This window comes from Chinchilla lanigera, unplaced genomic scaffold (assembly GCF_000276665.1).
Source record: "Chinchilla lanigera isolate Chin_1 unplaced genomic scaffold, ChiLan1.0 scaffold00091, whole genome shotgun sequence".
Classification (NCBI taxonomy): domain Eukaryota; kingdom Metazoa; phylum Chordata; class Mammalia; order Rodentia; family Chinchillidae; genus Chinchilla; species Chinchilla lanigera.
Window position 1 is genome coordinate 7313217 of NW_004955492.1, and position 23765 is coordinate 7336981.

The 23765-nt window shown below is 39.9% G+C and overlaps 1 protein-coding gene and 1 pseudogene across 2 annotated transcripts in view; one reads left to right on the forward strand and one right to left on the reverse strand.

Moving 5' to 3' along the window:
• Positions 1 to 22296, reverse strand: part of Tsnax (translin-associated factor X) — a 30531-nt gene extending 8235 nt beyond the window's left edge. The window contains exons 1-4 of one of the 2 annotated variants that reach the window (XM_013504735.1): positions 22051 to 22296; positions 21551 to 21655; positions 17456 to 17570; positions 13675 to 13805 (exon numbers count right to left, since the gene is read on the reverse strand). In XM_013504735.1, the coding sequence (XP_013360189.1) occupies positions 13675 to 13805; positions 17456 to 17570; positions 21551 to 21655; positions 22051 to 22066 (367 nt within the window). In that variant the 5' untranslated portion in view covers positions 22067 to 22296. The remainder of the gene's footprint in view (positions 1 to 13674; positions 13806 to 17455; positions 17571 to 21550; positions 21656 to 22050) is intronic. The other variant, XM_005404969.2, reaches the window with a different exon arrangement.
• On the forward strand, positions 8242 to 8582 carry LOC102006469 (annotated as a pseudogene).
• Positions 22297 to 23765: the final 1469 nt, after the last annotated feature.

Sequence of the window (23765 nt, forward strand, 5' to 3'; positions counted from 1 at the left end):
GAAAGGAAAGAAAGGAAAGAAAGGAAAGAAAGGAAAGAAAGGAAAGAAAGGAAAGAAAGGAAAGAAAGGAAAGAAAGGAAAGAAAGGAAAGAAAGAAAGAAAGAAAGAAAGAAAGAAAGAAAGAAAGAAAGAAAGAAAGAAAGAAACCAAAAAGCAAAAGAAAGCTAGGCTGGGGATACAGCTCAGCAGCATAGTGCCTGCCTGGCAAGTGTGAGGTCGTGAGTTCAATTCCCGGTACCAAAGAAAAAAGCTGTATTACTCCATGCTTTGATTTGACTCAAGTGGACAAAACAACTTTGTTCAAGTAATGAATTTTGGACAATTTTATTTTACATTGATACAGGAATGATATTTTACCATCCGTTCTCCTGTAATTAAACAACATGCATTTAGAAATTTGGAGTAGTTTTTAAATTACTAGTTTGCTTTTTGATTGAATCACCACTTTTTTATTCTTCTCCCACAGCTGAACTTTGACATTTGTTTTAAACCAAGGTCCCTGGGATGCTATCCTTACGTGAGAGGGGAGTTTCAGTCCTCCTACACTGAACACGATCAAACTCAGGTTTTTTTCTCTACTTGTCCTTGTAAGCAAAACAGTGCAATAGAGCATGCAGTATTCATTTCCAATAAAATCAATTATGCCACTTTGCAAAGAAAGCAGATGTGGTTAGAATCCTTTTGATTTTTTAAATTAGCACAAAAGTTTATTTTCTTTATTTTTCCCAGGTTTTTATTGTTATAAAATAAACAAAAAATGTATCTAAACTTTTTTTCTTTTTTTTGAGATAGGGTCTCACTATGTAGTTCAGGCTGGACTTGAGGTTACTACATAGCACAGGTTGGCCCCAAACTTGCAGCAATCCTTCTACCTCAGCCTCTTAAGTGGGAGGATCACAGGTGGGAGCCACCATGCCTGGCTAACCTTAACTATTTTTAATCGTACAGTCCACTGGTTATAAATATCCTCATAATGTGTACAACCACCAACATCAACACTCCAAAAATGTTTTCATCTTGCACAACTGAAATTCTATAGCTTACATGGAGCAATAACCTCCCATGTTTTCCTCTCCTAGTTGCTGGCAACCACCATTCTTGCTGCTATGATTTAAATTACTTTATGAAGTTCACACTGTAGAATCACACATTTATTCTTTTGTGGCTACTTATTTAATTTAGCATAACATCTTCACATTTCATCCATGTTACAATATATGTAAGAGTTTCCTTCCGTTTTAAGGCTGGTTAAATATTCCATTGTATGTACCGGCCACTCTTATCAGTTCATCAACAGACAAATGCGGGGTCACTTCCACGTTTTGGCCCATGTGAATAACGCTGCTGTGAACACTGATATTCACAGAACTATCCAAGTCCCTGCTGTCAATCCTTTGGGGTGTTTATCCAGAAATCCCAAATAAAACTTCTAAAAAATATAACTAAATCTTGAATGTTAATTGTATATAAAAAATATATATCCACCTTATGCTTATTATAACTTTATACAGCTATATTATTGTCCTTAATGAATAAACAAATTGAGGCACAAAAAAATTAGGAAATTCACTCAGGTCACACATTAAACAGTGAGAAATTTTTTCTCAGTGCATGCCCTTCCCATTTACCTATATTCAACTATATTTTTCCCACTAAACTACATTCTACTAAATAGGAGACATAACTGTACCTACACTTTCTCACCTTTTTTTTTTCCTTCGGTACCGGGAATCTAACTCACGACCTCACGCTTGCCAGGCAGGCACTGTGCCACTGAGCTAAATCCCCAGCCCCACTTTCTCATCTTCATGTCTCTAAATTCCCAGAGCAGCTTTTCTCCAATGCTTTATCATTATTCTTTAGCCTCTTAAACACATAGCTTCATGATTTCATGCTGCTTGGTATCTAGGAGGCTCTCTCTCACTTCTTTTTATAAAGTTTAAACGTTCTGAAACCCCTCAATCAAGGCAGCACTCACTTCTTATTTCCTACTATATAAAATGTGTACTGTAAGTAAATGGTCCAGCTGGCTGTGCATTATAAAGTTATCTCATCACCAATTCTGCACCCTGAACTCTGAGAGCAACGACCACACCTTCATGACTTGGCTCTTTGCCCCATCCCAAAAAACAGCACCACTGCGTAGAAGAGATGCAGAGGTTTAATACACTCCTTCTAATAATCTCTCACCATTCCTTCTCATGAGTTTTATGAAACTGTAAGTCCAAATAAAAATATTTTAAAATTTGGCATTCAAAAAAAAAACTGGCATTCAAATATTCAAAAGTATCCAGCTGTACTTAACTTATTATCTTCATTTGAGTCCAAAAAGAAATATTTGTACAAGATTAGAGTTCAAGCCAGGCATCATCAGCACACACCTGTAATGCCAGCTCTATGGGAGGCTCAACTGAGGCAGGAAAGTCACATGTTCAAACCCAGCCCCAGCCACTCTACAACTTAGTGAGACCCTGTCTCAAAATTAATAGGGCTGGGGATGTAACTGTGCAATGGCCCTGGGTTCAATCCCCAGCACTGTGCCCCACCTCTAACCCTCAGAAAAAGAACTGAAGTAAAAATGATAAAGATCAGAATTAGAGGTCCTAGTTTATTTTTTTTAGAGGAAAAAATACAATAGACAATAACAGCCCTGAAATTTCTCTGTAGTATTAATAACTATCAAATATGGTGGCTACCAGATATTAAATTTCCAAGTATATCATATGTAGGCTGTCCTCAGGATGTTTGATGAAAGATACTCTAGAAATGAAGTACGCAATTCTGCTCCACAGAAAGCAGGTTTCACGCTGTATCATTATGAGTGTTCAAGGACATCTGGCCCAAAACACTGAAAAGCATTTTTGGTCACATGTAGGTAAAAGGATGTTTAAACAAACTATGTTTCAACTTGATAAAAAGGACATCCGTTATTTTCAATGTATAATCCCCAAGGTGAAAATTCTCAACCTACTGCCATATTCCATCAAACAATGCTTTCCCCTCTGCCATCATCTTGGAGGAAATCCAATTAGAATTATTTACAGAATCAGCTTCCAGTAAAAGAGAAGTTTGTAGGCTGCTTTTATGTAATTTGTTATTCTTTTCCTTATGCCACTATAGAACACATACAGGCAAACCCAATGAAAGGACTCTACTTTCATTTATTCTTCTAATATTTAAGCAGTGTATATCCAGTCCTAGTATTCATCAAAAAGCATATCTAAAGGCAAACCAGTAAGACAGAGGTTTCCCTATGAACTCAAATCTCACGTTTCAACCTTCTTTGCATGCTTTTAATGAGTTTTTAGAAAACTGGTTATCACATGACTCATCAATTCTGCTCCTAGATATATACCCAAGAGAACTGAAACCATGTGCAGGGTGATCAAAAACCATCGTGATTTTTCTCCTACAGTAAAAGACACACTGGCATTACTTCCCCTCACTTTGAACACACTACATTGTTCTTGCCATTTTCTGAATCAGTCCTGACAGTCCTCTTTCATATCATGGCTACCTCAGTGTCCTCAGTCAATTAAAAACGTTTACCGTTCACAGTCATTTTGACTTTGGGGAAGAGCAGAAAATAGACAGTGCCAGATCCCATGAATAAGGTGGAAGACAACACACTATAATATTTTTATGAGCCTGCCTTCCCATTAACTCTCACTTGCCAGCAGCATTCAGTGGGTTTTTTATCACACCTCACAAACACACGGAAGATTTTCAGAACTGCTTCACAAAGTGCCAAGAATGATGGGGTAAGCATTTTCAAAGCAAGGGGGAGCCGGGCGTGGTAGCGCATGCCTGTAATCCCAGCACTGGGGAGGCTAAGGCAGGAGTATTGCCATGAGTTTGAGACCAGCCTGGGATACATAGTGAGTTCAAGGTCAGGCCAAACTACAGAGCAAGACCCTGCTTCAAAAAAAAAAAAATGTCTAACAAACCAAGGGGGAGTACTTTGAGGGGCATTAATGACAATGTCTTTTACTGTACAAATTTGTAAAATTTAAACTTTCACTATATATTTTGATCAGAGACTTACACACAAATATTAATCAGTATTATTCACAATAACCAAAAGGTGGAGAAAACCCCAATGTTCATCAATAATGAATGGTTAAACAAAATGTGGCTTACCCACACAGCAAACTATGAGGTAGCCACAAAAAGGAATGAATGCCTACCCATGCTACAGTGCCAATGAGCCCTGAGAATAGGCCAAGTCAAAGAAGCCAGACATAAAAGGTTACGTAGTATGTAATTCTTTTTTATGTGATATCTAGAAGAGACAGAAGGTGAATGTGTGCTGCTAAGTGCTTAGTACACCATGCCTTATTCCATTAAGTATATTACTGCTTATTCCATTAAGCTATGATAAATTATGAGTTTGTAAAGGAATGAGGGCCTGTTTGACTTGGTGCACTATGCCAAAACTGACCAAATGTGGACCTCAGCTCAAAACAGTGACACTGTGAAACAAGGTTTCAGAAAAGCAATAGAAAGCTCAGAAAGGAAGAGAGAAACTGGACTAAAGTATCATCACAGACTCACACAGTTGAAGTAGTGCATAGCAGATATTCAGCTAGAAAAAAGTATACAAATTGAGTTTGTGTAACCCAGAAAATGCCCAAAGATTTTCTCCTGGTCATGGCAGTTATTACAAAAGCTTGCAGTATGACCACTGTGATTAAAATTGTCATGAGCCAGGTGTGGTGGTGCAGGTCTATTGTCCCAGCCCTCCAGAGGCTGAGACAGGAGGACTGCTATGAGTTTTAGGTCAACTTGAGCTACACAGTGAGTTCAAGGTCAGTCTGACTACATAGTAAGACCTTGTCTCAAAAACCAAAAAAACAAAATGATCATGAAGCATGCCTACTGAAACTTCTCACATTTAAATGCAATTTTAAACTGTATCTAGGCAGGTTTGGTGGGGTGTGCCTGTAATCCGAACACATGGGAGGCTGAGGCAGGAAGAGTGCCCCAAATATGAGGCCAGCCTGGGTTACACAGTGAGTTCAAGGCCAGTCTGGATTACACAGTGAAAGCCTGTCTCAATCAATCAATCCATCAGTAAAATATAAAATAAAATATCTATTTTACTTTCACACGAGGGTAGAATTAAAGAAGTGTGAGTCTTTAAATAGACATAGGATTTGAGCTCCTCAAGAAAAAGCTTTGGAGAAAGCAGGTAGATATGTAGCAGAAAGTGCACCCCCATAGCCAGTATAATTTAGTCTGTTAGATGCCCAGGTAATAATAGTTCCTGTTCCAGATCTGGTTGCTCCATTAGAGTCCTAGTCTCTTAGAAACAGCTGGTCACTGTGATGCCCAGCTGGTTACTATGACATACACTGTATAAACCAATCCCCAATTAACAGGCCACTCTGCCTCTGGACTTCCTGCTTGCTTATCCAATATAAACCCGAAACCACCAGAGAGCAGGGCCTGATATTCTGGGAATAATCCTGACCAGTGCCCATTGATGTAAATAAATCTGCCTCCAAATCCTGGGTGTTGTTTTGGTGTTTCTGTTTGCCACTGCAGATACCTGCTACCAGAGAAGAGTACTCCCGCAGAAATCTTATCAGAGGAGGTAAAATAAACCAGACTTCACTACTCTGCAATAAAGCAGGATCAGCTTGAGACATTTCTAGGTAAATGGATGCACCTTGAAGCCATACTCTTAAGTGAAATAAATAGGACACGTGTAAATACTGCATTGTTTCTCTGGTGTGAGAAACTGAAAGTGTAAATAAGGACTAAAATATATAATAGATATTGTGAAATAGGAAGGAAATGTTCCAATAGGAAGGAAAACTGGTGGGGGAGGGGGAGGAAGGAAGGTAAAAGAAAAATGATGAAAAATGATGAAAAATGAAGGAAAAATGGAAACAAAACTTTTGTAAATAAAGAGGGGAAGAGGGGCGAAAGTGGGGGTAGAGGAATAGAGAAAAAAAGAATCAAGTTATACCACGTACAGGTACAAATTCCCTACAATGAGTGTGATTATTATGTACACCTAAAATGTATCAAAAAATTTAATTAAAAATAAAGACTCCAATTCCAATACCATCACGAATCTCATTTACAAAATGAGGTAGTGAGACTTGAGGTCGTCTAATCACACTTTCATTTTTTAAATTACTTACAGAATGCTTTTGAAATAAAAAATCTTTTCAGAGAAAATTACAATCTACCAATAAGCATACACCCAGATTTTCCACTAGAAATAAAGTTGCAATATTGGGCAGAGAAAAGTTACTCATCAAACGTATCTGTTTTCTTTGGCACACACAAAAACCATGTTTTCCATCCTCCCATGAAGTTAGGTACGGCAGTGTGACTGGCCAGTAGAGCGTGGGTAGAAGCAATCTACGCCACTTCCAAGGCTGCCCTATAAACCCTCAGGCCAAGCACCCTCTATGCGCTCCCACAGCCTGTCAGGTTGGCCTCATTTCCCTGGCTGATTCTGGAGACCACATATTGGTAACAACAGAGCACTGGTCACCAGAATGACTAGGTGGCCAGACCACAATCAAATGACCACTATCACAGAGACTACTAAGGAAAGACTACTGAAGAAAGAAGAAATGATGTCTGCTTCGGCAAGCCACTAACATGTCAGTTTATCCATCCAAGTCCAAGCACAACTATACCTTAACTACTGACATCTCTGGTACTTTTTCTTAAACAGATATATTCACTTTATAGCTATGTCTTTCTGTTTACTAAATTTTTCCCACTATATTGGTTCAAAGACTTGTAAGGATTTATGTCCTAGTTCATTTTTCTAGTGAGCCTTCTCAACTTTGCTAATATACTAGATCTATAACAAATTTCTCTGTACTAATATAACAAACTTGAGAACTTCCCCAAAGCAAAATATATTATTTTTATATAATATATTAATATTGATCCTAATCCTGTTAGTATATATAAAAAACAATCCTAGAAACATTTTCTTTAGGGGGTTGACCAAAAAAAAAAAAAAAAAAAAATTCAACCCCCGAGTAGTCTAATTTGGGCTGGGGATTTAGCTCATCGGCAAAAGCACCTGCTTGGCATGCGCAAGGTCGTGAGTTCGGTTCCCGGTACCGAAGAAAAACCAAAAAAAAAAAGAAATTTAGGGGGTTGAATAAAATAGTAAAATAAAAACTTGCAGAAGCAAGTCATCAGATAAATATGGCTAAACAAAAAAGGAATGCCTTGGGGCTGGGACTACAGCTCAATGGCACAGTACCTGCCTGGCAAGCACTAGGTCCTGAGTTCAATTCCCGTACCAAAAAAAAAATGCCTTTTAAAAATATTTGTTCTTCATTATACCAACATTTCATTTTACCAAGCAGCTGGGATACATAAATAAAACCTCTGTAAAGAATTGTATAGTCTTCATTCCTGTAAGGGAGAGACAGTAAAGAAATATATAAGGAGATCGCATAGTATGCTAGAAATTTTTAAGTATATGAAAAAAGACAATAATGCGCACTGAGTTTATAAAGACACTCTTAATATTTGGGGTAAGCAAGATAAAGCCTTTATAGGGGTCACATTCTATGGCCATAAAGAAATGGAACCTATGTATATGGGGGGAAACCAACACCACCACTTGGTAGCTTATAACCTTGGATGAAACTTCTGTGAATCCCCGTGAATCTCAATTTTCTAACTTGTGAAGTCAAGAATTAAAAGAAGTCATGAAAAGCGGGGCATAGTGGTGCATACCTGTAATCCCACCACTTGGGAGGCTGAGGCAAGAGGATTGCTGCAAGTTCGAGGCAAGCCTACACTACATAGTAAATTCAAGGCCAGCCTGGACTACATAATAAGAACCCCATCTCAAAAAAAAAAAAAAAAAAAAAAAGTCAAGAATATAAAGAATGGTGGCTTTAAAAATATCTCAAACACAGTAGTTCATGTCTATAATCCCAGCAATCTAGAGGCTCAGGAAGGAATACTCCAAATTCAAGGCAAGTCTGAGCTATATAGAAAACTCAAAAAAACAAAACAAAAATACACGTAACACGTTAGGCACACTGGTGCATGGCTATAGTCCCAGCTACTTGGAAAGGTAAATTAGGAAGATTACCTGAGCCCCAGAAATCAAGGCCAGGCTGAGAAATATAGTGAGACTCTGTCTCTTAATAGAAAAAAAATGTTTTTTTAAACTCTTCATTTAGGAAAGGTCCAGCTCTAACTGTCCTGGGCTTATGCAGGAGGACTGGATTGCGTATCACCAGGATGGTGCTGCTAGAGAGCGAGCAGTTCCTGACCGAGCTGGCCAGGCTCTTCCAGAGTGTCGGTTGTCGGACAGCGTGGACATAACCCCAAAAATGATGTGTTTTCATGCATATGATGGTCGAACTAGCTTCATCCCAAAGAAGGGTTCTGTGGGGGGCTTTGAGCCTTCAGATAACATATGCCTGTTGAGAGCTACTGATGGGAAAAAGATCAGCACTGTGACGAGCTCCGAAGAAGTGAATGAGTTTCAGATGGCTTGTTCAAACCTGCTGAGAGCTTACATGGATGGGCCAACGAAGAGAGACAAAAACAAGAACAAGCAGGCCAAAACAGCACAATGAAGGGCACTGGATTCCCTGCTTTTACCAGTTAGCCAGCGAACTGCTATTTTTTCTTTGGTTTTCACCTTTGGCCACAAAGCTAGGTTTTTGATTCCCCTGCTGGCAATTGTTTTCATGTGAGGTGAGGGTCATTTTGGAAAGGAAAAGGTTGTAGTTCGCAGGGTAGTTGTGGTAAAAAATTACCCTAGTTTAGATCTGTGCTGTATGGTTGTACATTCCTGGCTTAGTTTTCGAAGACCTCAGTAATCACTTCCCTGAAGAGCAATGTATCATTAAATGTTTATTTCCCAGGAAACAAAACTAAAACAAAACAAAAAATCATTTAAGCCGTCACTCACAGTCTTGGATAAAATAATTAAGCATTATTTAGGGTCTAAACATTTAGCGTTGTGCACCAAAATGTCTTAAAAAATGTAAATTCCCTGAAAAAAAATGTAAATTCTTGGCTGGGTGTGGGTGGCACACACCTGTAATCCCAACACTGGGGAGACTGAGGCAGAGGAGGATCACTGTGAGTCTGAGGCCAGCCTGTGCTACATAGTGAGTGAGTTCAAGGCCAGCCTTATACAATGAGATGCTGTCTCAAAAAAATTAATGAATTAAAAGATGGCAATTATTATTAGTAATAATACAAACAAAAAAAATTTTTTCCCCTTTTAAGCATTCCCGTTTCACCTGTTAATTTCTCCTTTTGTGAAGAAGGGAAAAAATGATGCAGCACCAAGTTTTTTTAAGTAACTAATTTCAAGTAACTATTCATTCCTTCGTTCATCCCTTGGGACAGTCTGTAACCTACTTTGATAAGCAATGTATAGAAAACAGACATAAGGTTTTGTTGTGAGTTTTGTTGTCGTTCAATACAGACACTAAAGTTCAGTTCACATAAGCATCCCTTAGGGAAATGCTCTGCATGCCATCAGCACTATTCTTAACAAGCACAGAACTCCTTTAGTTCAATGCCAGAACTGTTTTACCTTCAAGTCAAAAGAATAACTATTTGGAGTAACACCAAAATAAGCACTTAACAATTACAAGCAGCAGGCTATTCATAAGCATTCTATTGTTAACGCTACTCTAATTATAAATAGCCTTATTTTATCGAATAAAATATCTATCCACAAGTTTTTAAGTCCCAGATACCTCTTCATTTGACTGCTTTACCTCTTAACCTTAAAAAAAGTCTTTATTGCTTTCATTCAAAGAACTTCATTTTAAATATATTTTTATAGAAAAGTGAAATATAGGAAATTCTTAACTTTATAAATCTATGAGTGGGTTATCCTCAAGGAAAACTCACAAATCACAAGGATCCAAAAAAGACTCTGATGCTTCTAATTCTCCTCAAGAACATGCTGAGGCAGGAGTCTGCAGATACCACACCCATGTCACTCACGCCCCATCTAACCTCTTTCCAAGAGCAGTTTCCTTCCTGGTAGGAGAAACACCACTGACAATGTACAAAATCCCTAGTCATACAGCTGCTGAGGCTTCTACTTTTTTTATTTTAATGTAATACAAATAGATACTAATAAAGAAAATATTAAAAAGCATTCTTCTATAAAAAAATTAAGATCTCATAATAAAATAAAGGCTAACAACAGTTAATATGCTATGTATCATAATTTTAAAAGGGAACTGGGCGTGGTGACACACACCTGTAATCCCAGAACATGGAGGCTGAGGCAGGAGAACAGCTGCAAGTTTGAGGCCAGCCTGGGCTCTATAAGCAAGTTCAAGGCCAGTCTGCACTGCATAGTGAGACTTTGTCTTTAGAAAACCTAAATAGGGCTAGGGATTCAGCTCAGCAGCACAAGCGCCTGCCTGGCAAGCACAAGGTCCTGAGTTTGCTCCCTGGTACCGTGAAAAAAAAAACAAAAAAAAAAAAACCTAAATATCTTGCAAGCATTCCAATGTTACTCAGAATATGTCATAAAAAAAAAGAATCTCTCTTACCAAAAAGAAATATATAAAAACACAAAACCTTCTCTTCAACAAACTAGTAGTATAAATTAGACAAATTAGCAGATAATAAAACATTTTGAGGGGCTGGGGATTTAGCTCAGCAGCACAGCGCCTGCCTGGCAAGCGCAAGGTCATGAGTTCGATTCCCGGTACTGAAAAAAAAAAATTTTTTTGAAATAACAGAATAGATAATTTAGAGTTATATGAACGTCTCCCTACTTCCTATTTATCTCTTTTCTATTCTGAGATAAATAGAATATATATGAGTTTCTTATATAAGAAACCATGTGATATTTAAGCTTGTGTGTCTGACTTATTTTACCTAACATTTAGTTCCCAAGTAGCATCTATTTGCCTACAAATGCCTCAAATTCATAACTTTCTTTATGGCAAAATAGTACTCCATTGTGTATAAACAACACATACTCCTTATCCATTCATATGTTGATAAGATATACATACTGTTTCCAAGATAACAAAAATGGGTACGCATGTATCCCTGTAATATGATTTTAACTCTTTTGGTTTTGATGTGGTTTTTTTTGTTTTTGTTTTTCTGGTACCAGGAATCGAACTCAGGACCTTGCACTTGCCAGGCAGGCGCTTATGCCACTGAACTATATCCCGACCCATGTTTTTTTTTTTTTTAAACAGGGTCTCACTTTGTAGTGCAGGGCAACCTTGAACTCACTCTGTAACTCATGCTGGCCTTAAACTTGTGGTGACCCTCCTGCCTTAGCCTCCCAAGTGCTGGGATTACAGGTATGTGTCACCATGCCCAGCTAGTTTAATTCTTTTGGGAAGATTCCTAGGAGAGGGATAGCTGGTCAAATGGAATTTTTCTTTTTAGTTTTTTGAGGAATTTTTATTTTTAGTATTTTTAGTTTTCTGATTTCCAAAGTGGTTGTACTAATTTATATTTCCATCACCAACAGAGTTCCTTTTTTCCCCGCATCCTTGCCAGCATTTGTTATTAGATTTTCTGATCACAGCCACTCTTTCTGGGTAAGATGGTATTTCAGTGTACTTTTAATTTGCATTTCTCCCCGGTACCGGAGAAAAACAAAAACAAAACAAACAAACAAAAAAAAGAGTTAATTTGCATTTCTCTAAAGCCCTGCAATGCTGAACATTTTTTCATGTATTTATTGGCCATTTGTACTTCTTCTGAGAAGTGTCTATTCGTTTCAATTGCCCATTTTTTTGATCGGCTCTTTTATTTTGCGGGGGTCTAATTTTTTTCAGTTATTTACATATTCTACATACTAGTCCTTTATCTGAGGAATAGATGGCAAAATTTTTTTCCCATTCTGTAGGCTATCTTTCACTCTGTTGGTTGTTTCCTTTGCTGTGCAGAAACTTTTTAATTTGATATGATCTCATTTTTGATTCTCAGTACGATTTCCTGTGCCACTGGAGTTCTGTTCAGAAAGCCTTGCCTATGCCTATGTCTTTAAAAGTCACACCTATTTTATCAAACAGCTGCTGAAGTTTCTCTTGGTATTATTTTCTACATCATCCTTGCCCTTATGTGAACTCTTTCCTTATACTTTACTGATGAATGAAGACATCATGAAGGCTCCTGTGCTAGATACAGCAAATCCAGAATGTTCCACTAGATCCCTGGGAAACCTAAGTCATCAGAACTATTACACCATAACCATAACTGGCTATTCTGTCATTTTAAAGAAATCTTTCTCTTTTTTTTTGGCAGTGACAATTGAACTCAGGACCTTGTGCTTGCCTGGGAAGTATTGTAACACTGAGCTATAGCCCTGGCCCAAGAAATCTTTCTACCACAAGAGAGGATATGAAGATATTTCTATAGATCATCCAGAAGCTTGATTTAGCTTTCATCTCATTCTTCTTTGCACTATCCATCTGGTCTCCACACTCTGGCCCAATTTGTCATATTTGAAGTTGTATCATTTGACAATACATACTGGATTCACTAAATCATGTTTGTTATTGTGTGCTATTTTTTATAAAACATATAAACCTGAAAATAATAAATTATTGTAATGGGTCTGTGACAACAGAACTGCAAGAGCTACCACCTCAGTCTATAATCACATATCTGTGCTTTAACACGTATATTGGTATCTCCTTTTACTAATACTGAAAGACATTTCAGCATTTCCAAAAAACAAGTGCTGATATTTTAAGAATTTAGACTAAAATTGAACATATATATTGAGTATTGAGCATTTCCATTCTTCCTGCAAACTGTAGGTTATATCTGAATTATATAGCCTCTCTCTTGCTCATGAGCTTGTGTTAAAAAAAAAAAAGATCAAGAGGCATCTGTAATCCCAGAACTTGGGAGTCAGAGGCAGGACTGCTGCAAGTTCAAGGCCAGCCTGGGCTACATAGTAAGTTCAAGACCAGCCTGAAATACTTAGTGAGGCTCTGTCTCAAAAAAAAAAAAAAAAAAAAAAAGATCAAGAGGGAAGAACCCAGTACTTTCACCTGAAAACTGCAATAACCAAGATCCAGTACTCCCTAAACCTTTTTAAACAAATACATACAACCCAGTACTAACAGATATGGAGTTACACTATGAGTTGTTTGAGTTCATCTGGCTATGTGACACCTTCTTGTTTATGAATTTAGCAAAAGAGAAATTTAAGCTGGGCGTGGTGGCGCACACCTGTAATCCCAGCACTGGGGAGGCTGAGACAGGAGGATCGTTGTGAGTTCGAGGCCAGCCCGGCTACAAAATGAGCACAAGGCCAGCTTGAATTGTATAGCAAGACCCTATCTCAAAAAGACCAAAAATAAACAAAAAACAAAAAAAAAAAAAGAGAAATTTAAAGTCACCGGTCAGATTTACCTGGAGTTATAAAGGAGACGTTCCCTGTTTAATATACCCAACAAACTCAGAAAGAAAGTTCAATCTGTTAGGCCTGTTAGGTGTTCTCAATTACCTTATTAAAATCAAGCAATAATTATACACATTGTTAGAAAAATAAAGCCAAATGAACTTGATGGTTTGCCTTACATTACCTAAAAGTCCTGTTTTTCAAAGTCAACCTATATTTTACCAGATACCAACTAAAACTCATGCTGCTCAGATGTAAGTCATTAGCACATTATTTCTTAAACATACACTCAGTAAACCTAGACTTACCTGTCGTAATGGCTCGATGAAACTGATGCATGTCTTCTCCTGACAGCTCTTGGGCTACCTGTAATATTTTTTGTCTGACGCCATCCAATTTAATTTCTGATTCAGTCAATATTTCTTCCATATCAGGTGCACTATAATCAAGATATTGGGAACTTTTAAAGCAACAGGCAGATGCTTTGACAATGAAAACTTTAGATATTCTAACTATTAATATAGGACTAAGTAAGTACCTGTATTTGGAAATTTCTAACTCATCTCTACAACTGTATTTTATTAATGGCATGTAAAAACATGGAAAATGCTATAGCATACTGTTAAGTGAAAAAAGTACACAAAAATTGTATGTATAGAGTGATCATAATTAAAATATGACATCTTTAGATGTCTATGTCAGTCAGGATAGAGTAACATGGAATAGATTTATCCTCCCACTTAAACAACTAAGACAGATAAAATAAGTAGACAAAATAATGGTTCCAGACCCTGGATTATGGTTGCATGAACAGTGACGGAGAGGGGAGCACATACTCTATGACTGTTCCATCTTACTGCTTGGCGCCCCCAAGTGAAGGTGTGAGGACAGGAAACTTAGGTGGAGCTTGAAGTTTCCCTGAGTTGAAAAGAAGGTCTTGGGAGGTCAAAACAGCTAAATCTTCAAGGCAGAGTAGGGGGAAAAAACCACTGAAAAAGCACATCAGAGTTCTACACAAAGACTCCATCTAGTCTTTGGCTGAGTATGATCACTGCAGCAGGTATGTGAGAAAACAGACTGGAAAAAAATTCTCCCCCAAGCTGGAAGGCAGAGCAATTCCTACAGCTTACAGAACCAGAGAGAGCTAACTTATCACCAACGCACTGTTTTAAGAAAATGGCAGACAAGCCAGTGTGGAGCAAATCACCAGGTTAGGTAAGGCCACACTGAAGAGGATGGAGATGCAAGAGAAGAATTCCTTGGCAGCCAAAGAGACCCCTGAGCAGGAAGAGCGAGTGAATAGAGTCTACATGCTTCCAAGACCCCGCCAGTCATGATGTGCAGGAAGAGCCACCTAAAAGAGGGTCACTAACCACAAACTACCATGAACCCAGGCACTCTCACAGATGCCACCGGCCTGTGGGTCTCTGAGGGTCCCAGTCGTACTGCTGTGTTCTCTGATTTTGCCTGGGGTATTACAGAAAGATATATGTATTTGTATGATGAATGAAAATAAAACATACCTCAAAAACAGGAAAAAAAAATACATATATCAGTAAAAAAAATAAAATATGTACATCAGTAAATATATATATATCAGTAAATGGATTCAAAGAATAAAATAAAGTATATTCTCTGACCATAATGAAAATAAATTAGAAATCATTATCAGAAAGATATCTGGGCCACGCGTGGTAGCTCACGCCTGTAATCCCAGTACTCAGGAGGCTGAGGCAGGAGGACTGCTTTGAGTTCAAGGCCAGCCCTGGCTACAAAGTGAGTTCAAGGCCGGCCTGAAGTGTATAGTGAAACCCTGTCTCAGAAAGACAAAAAGAGAAAGAAAAAGAAAGAAAAAGAAAGCCTTGGCAGCACAAGCCTGTAATCCTAGTACTCAAGAGGCTTAGGCCAGATGATTACGAGTTTGAGGCCAGCCTGGACTATATAGTGTTTAAGGCCAGTTTAGACTATATAGCAAGACCCATCACAAAAGAAAAAGGGAAAGGGGAAGAAACAGAGGGAGAGAGAAAAACAAAGGAAAAGAAAAAGGAAGCAAGAACTAATGCTACACAAGTTAAAAAAAGAAAAGGCTAAACCAAGAGATGGAGGGAGGGGCAAGGAGGGGAGGAAAGGGGGAGTAGAAAGAATTACAATGTGTGATGTGCATGTACCAGCTCCCTAGGATGAATATAATCATTATGTACTACAAACATGTACTATTCAACTTTTTTCAATTAAGAAAAGCTACATAAAAATTTCTGCAAAAAAAGGAAAGGGTAACAAGTATCACATTCCAATTAATCTATGTATGAAAAATTGCTTCTGCTTAATGAAATGAAATTAAAGCATTAGATAATTACCTTAAGTATTTTACATTACATCTGGAGGTATACAATGGCACGTACCTTGGTTCATAAACTTAATTCTCTCCACGATTCTGGTTGCAAACTGAATTGGACATGAAGAGAATCAAATTTCCCCATAAGGTCAACATTGAACCTAACCACTGAATTTGATTCAGTTCTTGTCCAATTCAGTTTGCGACCATAATCACGGAAAGAATTAAATTCATGAAGTGAGGTACCACTGTAGTTCATGGTAGAATGCTTGCCTAGTATGTGCAAGGCCCTTGGTTCGATTCCCAGCACCAAATAAAATAAGTCTTAGGCCAGAAGTGGTGACACTTGCCAATAATCCCAGAAGGAGGACGATGAAACAGAAAGATCCCGCAAGTTTAAGGCCAGCCTGGGATATATAGTGAGTTCAAGGCCAGTCTGATGCATATTTTAACACCTCGACTCAAAAAAACCAAAAACAAACGAAAAGAAGCTTTAAGTTACTGAACAAATACATGATGCAAAGCCTATCACAACTACATCTCTAAAGACATCTGGAATTTGTAATTAGAATCTCTTGGGAGCAAGACCTAGACACATAGGCTGGAGAGTTACAGGGTACAGCCAACAGTGATGCAATGGGAACTGGTCACATGAAATATAAGTACAAAGCAAAGAAAGAGGCCACAATAAAATATGGAAAACAGTCAGCTCCACTCATGAGATACTCCTCAATCTATATAATAATCTCCATAATTCATTTCCCTGTTCTGCTTAGGCAGGTTAAAGTAGTTTCTTTTACTTGTCATCAAAACCATCTAGAAACTATGAACTGCCTGTCTGGAAAAACAAGATAGTCTAGTACTGGGGAGAGAAAATACAAGGAAAAGAACATCATAGAGATGAAAGAAGAGCAATTTCCAAAGGGGAATTAGGTAGTTAACAGTATTGTTAAAGTGCAAAAATGTAAAATAAGAAAACAGTAGTGTGTGTACAAGATTTAATGATATGAAAAAGTAACAAGAGCAATTTCAATAAACAGGCAAGCCAAGCATGGTGATGCACACCCATAATCCCAACACTTTGGAAGGCTGAGCCTGGAGGATCACCGTGAGTTTGAGGCCAGCCTCGACTACACAGTGAGACTGTCTCAAAAAACCACAGAAAAGAAAGCCAGGCATGGTGGTGCACACCTGTAATCCCAGCACTCGGGAGGGGAGGCTGAGGGAGGAGGATCATTTTGAGTTCGAAGCCAGCATGGGCTACAAAGTGAGTTCAAGACCAGCCTGAACTGCATAGTGAGACCCTGTCTCACAAAGACAAAAAAAAAAAAAAAAAATCGAACAAGTTAACCAGATTTTAATATTTATCTAATATTAAAATTTCCACATGTATCACCCAAATAAGACTTTAATGTAATAGGTTCTAATAAATAATCCAAATCTTAATATATTTTTTCAAATAACAGCTGTACCTTAATGATAACACAACACAAAATCCTTAGCTACTCCAAAAATAAGAATTATTTCTTCCCATCTTTATTAAAATATTTGACTGCTGGGTGTGGTGGCGCACACCTGTAACACCAGCACTTGAGAGGCTGAGGCTGGAGGATCGCTGTGAGTTCAACACCTGCCTGGGCTACAAAGTAAGCTCAAGGCCAGCCTGAACTGCATAGCAAGACCCAGTCTCAAAAAAAGACAAATAAAATTAAAAAAAATAAAGTATTTGACAAATGTTGAAGATGTGTACTCACCTTGTAATCCTGTGGAGGAGAAAAATTGTCCTTTTACTTTCAACAGTTATATCCCGGCTAAGCTTCACAAGTCTCTCATATTTGTCATGCCTTGCATCCAGCTCCTGCTGAAACACTAAGCACACATCATCACAACTTCGCGTACACAGTCTTCACTCCATACCCACCATACAAGATGAAGGCTGTTCAGCTCAAGGTGAATGCCAACAGTGGCTGCAGTCAGCTGCCTCCATTTACGGCAGAACACAAGAAGAACATGGTGGTCATGACACTAATTCTCAAAACACAGAGAACTGAACACTGTCCTCTAATAGTTCTCTATAAATGTCAATGATAGACACAGAATCCCATGACTCCTGACTGCTTGGTGGTTTGTAGAATATTTGTAAACTGCATTACGGTAGCACTACTGTATTAAAATGAGGGGCTGGGGATTTAGCTCAGCGGCACAGCGGCTGCCTGGCAAGCGCAAGGTCGTGAGTTCAATTCCCGATACCAGAAAAAAACAAAACAAAAAATATGTATTAAAATGAATATACAAAGCTCTTTAAATAAATGTGTAATTTTATCTCAATTTCTTAGAAAGCTAAAAATTATGACTATCCCACTTCTTAAATACTCAGTAACAATCTAGTCCATTTAGAGATAATATATAACCTGAAGAACACATTATTTTACCACTTAGTAATATAGTATTGCATACGTAACTGTTAAATACTTGACAAACATTGAACTATTTTAAGACAGTAAAGAGGGAAAACAAATTAAAATTTATAACCACTCTATGAGTTGATTTTTTTGTAACTATAGGACTAGATCATAGAATATTCTGTAATCAATACAAAGTTGTAGCATTTTGTCTAAAAATGACCAGTAAAAAACACCAAAATTTTAGTACAGCCTGGTAGAGTGGCACATGCCTATAATCCCAGACACTCAGGAGGCTGAGGCAGAAGGGTGTCCAGTTTGACCTTAACACAGGCAACTTATGAAGAGCCTGTCTCAAAACTTAAAAAATGAAAAGGACTGGGCAGGTAATATGAAGCAAAGGTCCTGGGTTCGATTCCCAGTACCATAAAACAATAAAAAAAAAATTTAATAAGGCTAGGAAGGCCATGGAGATAGCTCAGTGGCACAAGTGCCCTCCTGGCAAGCGCAAGGTCCTGAGTTCAATTCCCCACACTCCAAAAAAAATAAAGTAAAAATAAGGCTAGGAATAGGTCAATTGAAAACTGAGAGAAGAAGTGAGAAATCAAAGAGAATGGGAAATAGGTGAAAACTAAGAAGAGTTTCTAAGAAGGAAAGGTTAAATGTAGGCTGTGATATCCACCTAGCTTATACATTATCCTTAATGGCTCAGTACTTATGCTTAGAAATTGCCAAGCATGGTGGTGCACATCCATAAACCTAGCTGTTGAGAGGCTAAGGCAGAACTGCCTCAAGTTCCAGGCTAGCCTGGATTACACGGTGAGTTCAAGGCTACCCTGAACAACATAATGAGACCCTGTCTCAAAAAACTAAAAAAACAAAAAACACAGTGAGTTCAAGGCCAGCCTGAATTACATTGTGAGACCTTGTCTCAGAAAAACAAAATAAAATATATGATGTGATGTTTCAATATATAGGGTCCACCAAAATAACATATACATACTTCAATAAAAGAAAAATAGTACGTTTTTTCAAAAGATGTTACCCTCATATTGAGACCCTAGAGGATGTCATCTATCACAGATAACCCACTACACTACTGGCCCTTAGAGAAGAAATTGAAAATGCATGTGCAGCAATCTCAATGCACCAAGGTTACCCAAGCAGCAGTTCACTGTACTAATAAATGTCCGGAAGCTAGTGACCACCACTTTGAGTATATCTTGTTATTATAAATTATAGGCCAATGTAACTTGTACTAATCTCATGAGGTCTCAATAAATTTAGCATTAAAATAGTTATACACATTTTTCTTTTCCTAAAGTGTGCACACCACTTTTTAAGCAGACTCTGTACATATATACTTTGTAAACATTATCAAGCTAATTAACATATTCAACACTTCACAGTTACCTTATTTTGTAGTTGAGAACATTTAACACTACTCAAGTAGTAAATTTCAAGTATAAACTTTCTGAATTCTCAAGGGTTAGTTGTTGAAATACTTCTAAGCCACTTAACTCTTAGTGACTATTTTACTGCAGAGCATTTTCACTGTAAAGCCAAGGATACTGCTTCAATTATAGGAAAATAATAATGTACTCTGCATGAATTAAAAAAAACAAGAACTTATATAAACTGCTATTAGCCAAATTAGTATGTGGCAAGGACCCCAATATAGCTGATCTTTTATTTCTGAGACAATAAATAGGCCAGGGTTTTGTCTAGTATTTCCAGGTAATACACACATACTGTTTATTTTGAATATTTAGTGAGCTCTGTGAGTTAAGACAATATAAAAAGTTAGATAATATGTAATTCCTATCCTGAAGAAGCTCAGTTCAGTATAAGACAAAGATATAAACAAAATGTAATCATGCTAAAGTATATATGAAAGGTCTAGGAGAGAGACGCTCAGTAACTATCTCATGGGGGCCAGGGATGTGGTTCAGCAGCACAGAACCTGCCTGACAAGCATCAGGTCATGAGCTGGATTCCCGGCATCAAAAAAAACAAGGATCTCATGGCTAATGGATGAATAACAAATCAATCTAAAGTTTATCACCAAAAAGCCACCTGAGCTGAGCCTTGAAGAGGAAAACTATGGTTCACCAAACAGGCACTGGGGACATTACACTAGAAGGAACTCAGAAGGAACTCAGAACTAAAAGAACTTTGCATCCAAAGTCAAGCAGAAACATCAAACAGCAAAATAAACTGGAAACAAGCAGCTCTTTATAGGGTAAGTATAAGGATGGGGAATACCTGACCCACTGCAGTTCTTTCAGTACTGTACATAGCTTATCAAAATGTTCCCTGTTCACAGATAACCCACTACACTACTGGCCCTTAGAGAAGAAACATGTTCCCTGTTCAGTTACAGCTAGTTTTCTGATACCTATGAAGATCACTTGTGGGTACTGTGTTGGTTTTAAAATATATCCACAAATTGTATGACACTCACTCATTTAAAAAGTGGAAACTAATTCCCTTGTTCTTAAATGAAGCAGTTTTTAAGCTGCTTTGCTTGTAACAAATTAGTGTAGCAAACGAGACTACTGTGTTTGAGCTCAGCACACAAGGAGATCATGGTTTTTGCCTAATGGGGGAAGCCAGATGCCACACACAAGGACAATCAAGCAGCACTATGGAGGGCAGAGAGATGGTGGCAAGCAGAAGGTCTAAGCTGTCAATCAATGGCTGGGGTACCTCCTCCTCAATTCAACTTTCCGGTGACTCCAAGTCAGAACCAACCAAGCACCTCCAAGATCGCTGAAGCAGACACAGTATAGATAGAGGTGGAGAGGACTACGTTTGGGGGTGGAGGAGCTTAGTTTGTTGGGATTTTTGTTTTGGTTTTGGTTTTTTGAGATAGTTTCACTACGTAGTTCAGGCTGACTTTGAACTGACAGTGAGCCTCCTGCCTCAGCCTCCCAAGGACTGGGATTACAAGCATGTACCACCTCATGGTTCTGAAATGGAAAAAAGTTACCAACTCAACAAGCTGTGAAAATGGGGACTGTGAAGATACATGTGCACATGTGTGTGAGATTACGAGTTCCCAGTCTGTGCAAAGTGCTATGTCAAAACGTCTTCAAAAGTCTAGTTAACAAAATTAATACACCCTAAATATAAATATGTCAGTAAACGAGAAATGAGACAATATCAGGTACTGGACAAAACTTAAGTACATGGCATGTGCCTAACATTCAAATGTTAGCTGTGTGAAATTAATGTTTACCTTAAGAGAACATAAAGGTTAAGGTCTTTGGAACCCAGACTTTCAGGGCAAATGTAGCACACTCACAAAATACCCAAGAAAGTAAGGTTTCTTATTTGAACATCGTGAAATCTAAAGGGCTGTTTTCTTGTGCACAACACGGCTACGTAACTGTTGTTACAGCCTTTAGCTCTCCCCTTAGCCAATTGACAACACGGAGAACTTACATTTGAAGGCCAACATCACGGGAGAAGATGAATTAACATCCTTCCCGTCTCTTCTTTGGTTATGGGGGAAGTTGTCATGTTTCCTCTTCCTGAATCCTCCTGACCCTTATGGAGAAAAGAAGAAAAGTTGGGCAAGAATCTTCCATCATCACGGTGTTTGCACAGCCAAGGAGAGGCAAACCCCTGACACACACACACACACACACACAGCCCGGCCCGGCCCTGGAGGCCTTCTCCACTGACTGACAGCACAAGCGGCCCTGTCTCCACCGACCACCCAGGCTTCTCCTAACGCAGCCGTGACCGGGCACAGAGGCAGCAGTTCCCCAACTGGATGAACTAACGCACAGCTCCGAGATTAAAGAAAGAGGGGGTGCAAACAAAGCCAATCTGGCGGGGATGCCCCGGAGCCGCCGCGCGCGCGTGCAAGGAGAGGGCGAGGAGGGAACCCCCGCAAGAGGCTGGAGGGCCCCCATCCGCGCGAACGCCGGGGACGCCACCTTCTTTGCCGCTCATGTCGGGTGTGCCTTCGCTGAAACGCTCGGACAATGAAGGCGCGGGCGCGAGGGGCGCGCGGGGACCAGCCCCCGGCCACCAAGCGCGGGAAGGCCTGGCGGCGGACGACGTCACCGCACGCCGAAAGCGAGCGAGCGCACAGCCGTCGCAGCCGCTCACACCTCCGGCCCGCCTCCCGGCGCCGGACCGACCCCTGCGCCGCGCGCACTTCCGGCTCCGCCGCCCGCTCGTTCCCCTGGTCGCGCACACTTCCGGCCCGAATCCGCGTTCCGGCGCTCTCTCCGGCTCGCGCTCACTTCCGGCTTGTGCCGTCCGGGCCGCTCGCCCTTCCGTGCCGCGTCCCTGGCGTCCCCGCGTGGCGGGTCCTCGGCGGCCACTCCGCCTCTGCTGGGCCTGTGGCGAGCGACCCAAGCTTCCCGGCGCGCTGTGTGGCGTCGGGCTCCCGGACAGGGGCCTCGCGACCCTGGCGGCCTGCGGAGTCGGGAGCTTTTGCGGTCCTGAGCGGCGGGGCTGCGCCGGCCGGGAAGGACGAAGCCTCCCCTCTGCACCCTTCCCCCGCGCCGCTGTCCTTGCTCCCTCCGGCTCGGGGTCGCTGCGCGGATTCGCCGCGGCGGCGGCACTGATCTGTAGGATGGGAGTAACTAGCATCCCTTGTGGGATTGATCATTAGAGTTTGTGTTGAGCTCACGGAAAGTGGGCTTTCAAGCTTTTCTCCGGAAGAAGAGAGGTAGAGTCAGTAATGATAGGTGTGCATTGCTTATTGAGAGTCCATTATAAACAGGTGCCACCTTTCCTTCCTAGACCATGCGCTTACCCCACAGACTTGTAATACTGTGCCGCAACTTCCTGTATCCTTCCTTTGGTGTTTGTAGAAGAGTGACAGTCATATTCTCAGGATGAGTAACTAGGTGGCAGTTTAGCACCCTTTAAAGAAAAACAGGCCGAACCTTGGTAAAATTGGGTCACTTCCTTATGGTAGGTATGTGTTGGACAGTCTTTCGGCCTTGTTAACTTAGAAAAAAAGGGGCAGTAAATGAGATCACCTGGCTAGAATGTGGCAGTAATTTCAAGGGCAGGAGTGTCACAGGAAGGTTTTCTGCTGTGAGTGATCTTTAAAGTGACTTCCAAGCCGGTGTGGTGGCGCACGCCTGTAATCCCAGCACTCGGGAGGCTGAGGCAGGAGGATCACTGCAAGTTCGAGACCAGCCTAGGCTACAAAGTGAGCTTAAGGCCAGCCTGAACTGCAGAGCGAGACCCTGTCTCAAAAAGACCAAAAATAAAATAAAATAAAATAAAATAAAGTGACTTCCAAACCCCAGAGCAGAAACGTAAGCTCCGCCGGGCCTGGTGGCGCAAGCCTGTCATCCCAGCACTCGGGAGGCTGAGGCAGGAGGATTGTTGCAAGTTTGAGACCAGACTGGGCTACAAAGTGAGCTCAAGGCCAGCCTGAACTGCATAGTGAGACCCTGTCTCAAAAAGACTGGAAAAAAAAAAAAAAAAGTAAGCACCACCCCTTGCACTTTAGGGGCTTTGTCCATATGTGGATTGACTAGAAAAATCCTTGGTGGGTATAGTAGGCTCCTGGAGACTTCAGGTGTTGAGCACATAACTCACTTGAGTTTGTGTGACTTCGGACCGTGCTGATATCCACCAGTATTTGTATGTGTACTATGTGTACTGTGTTATCTTTATAACATGA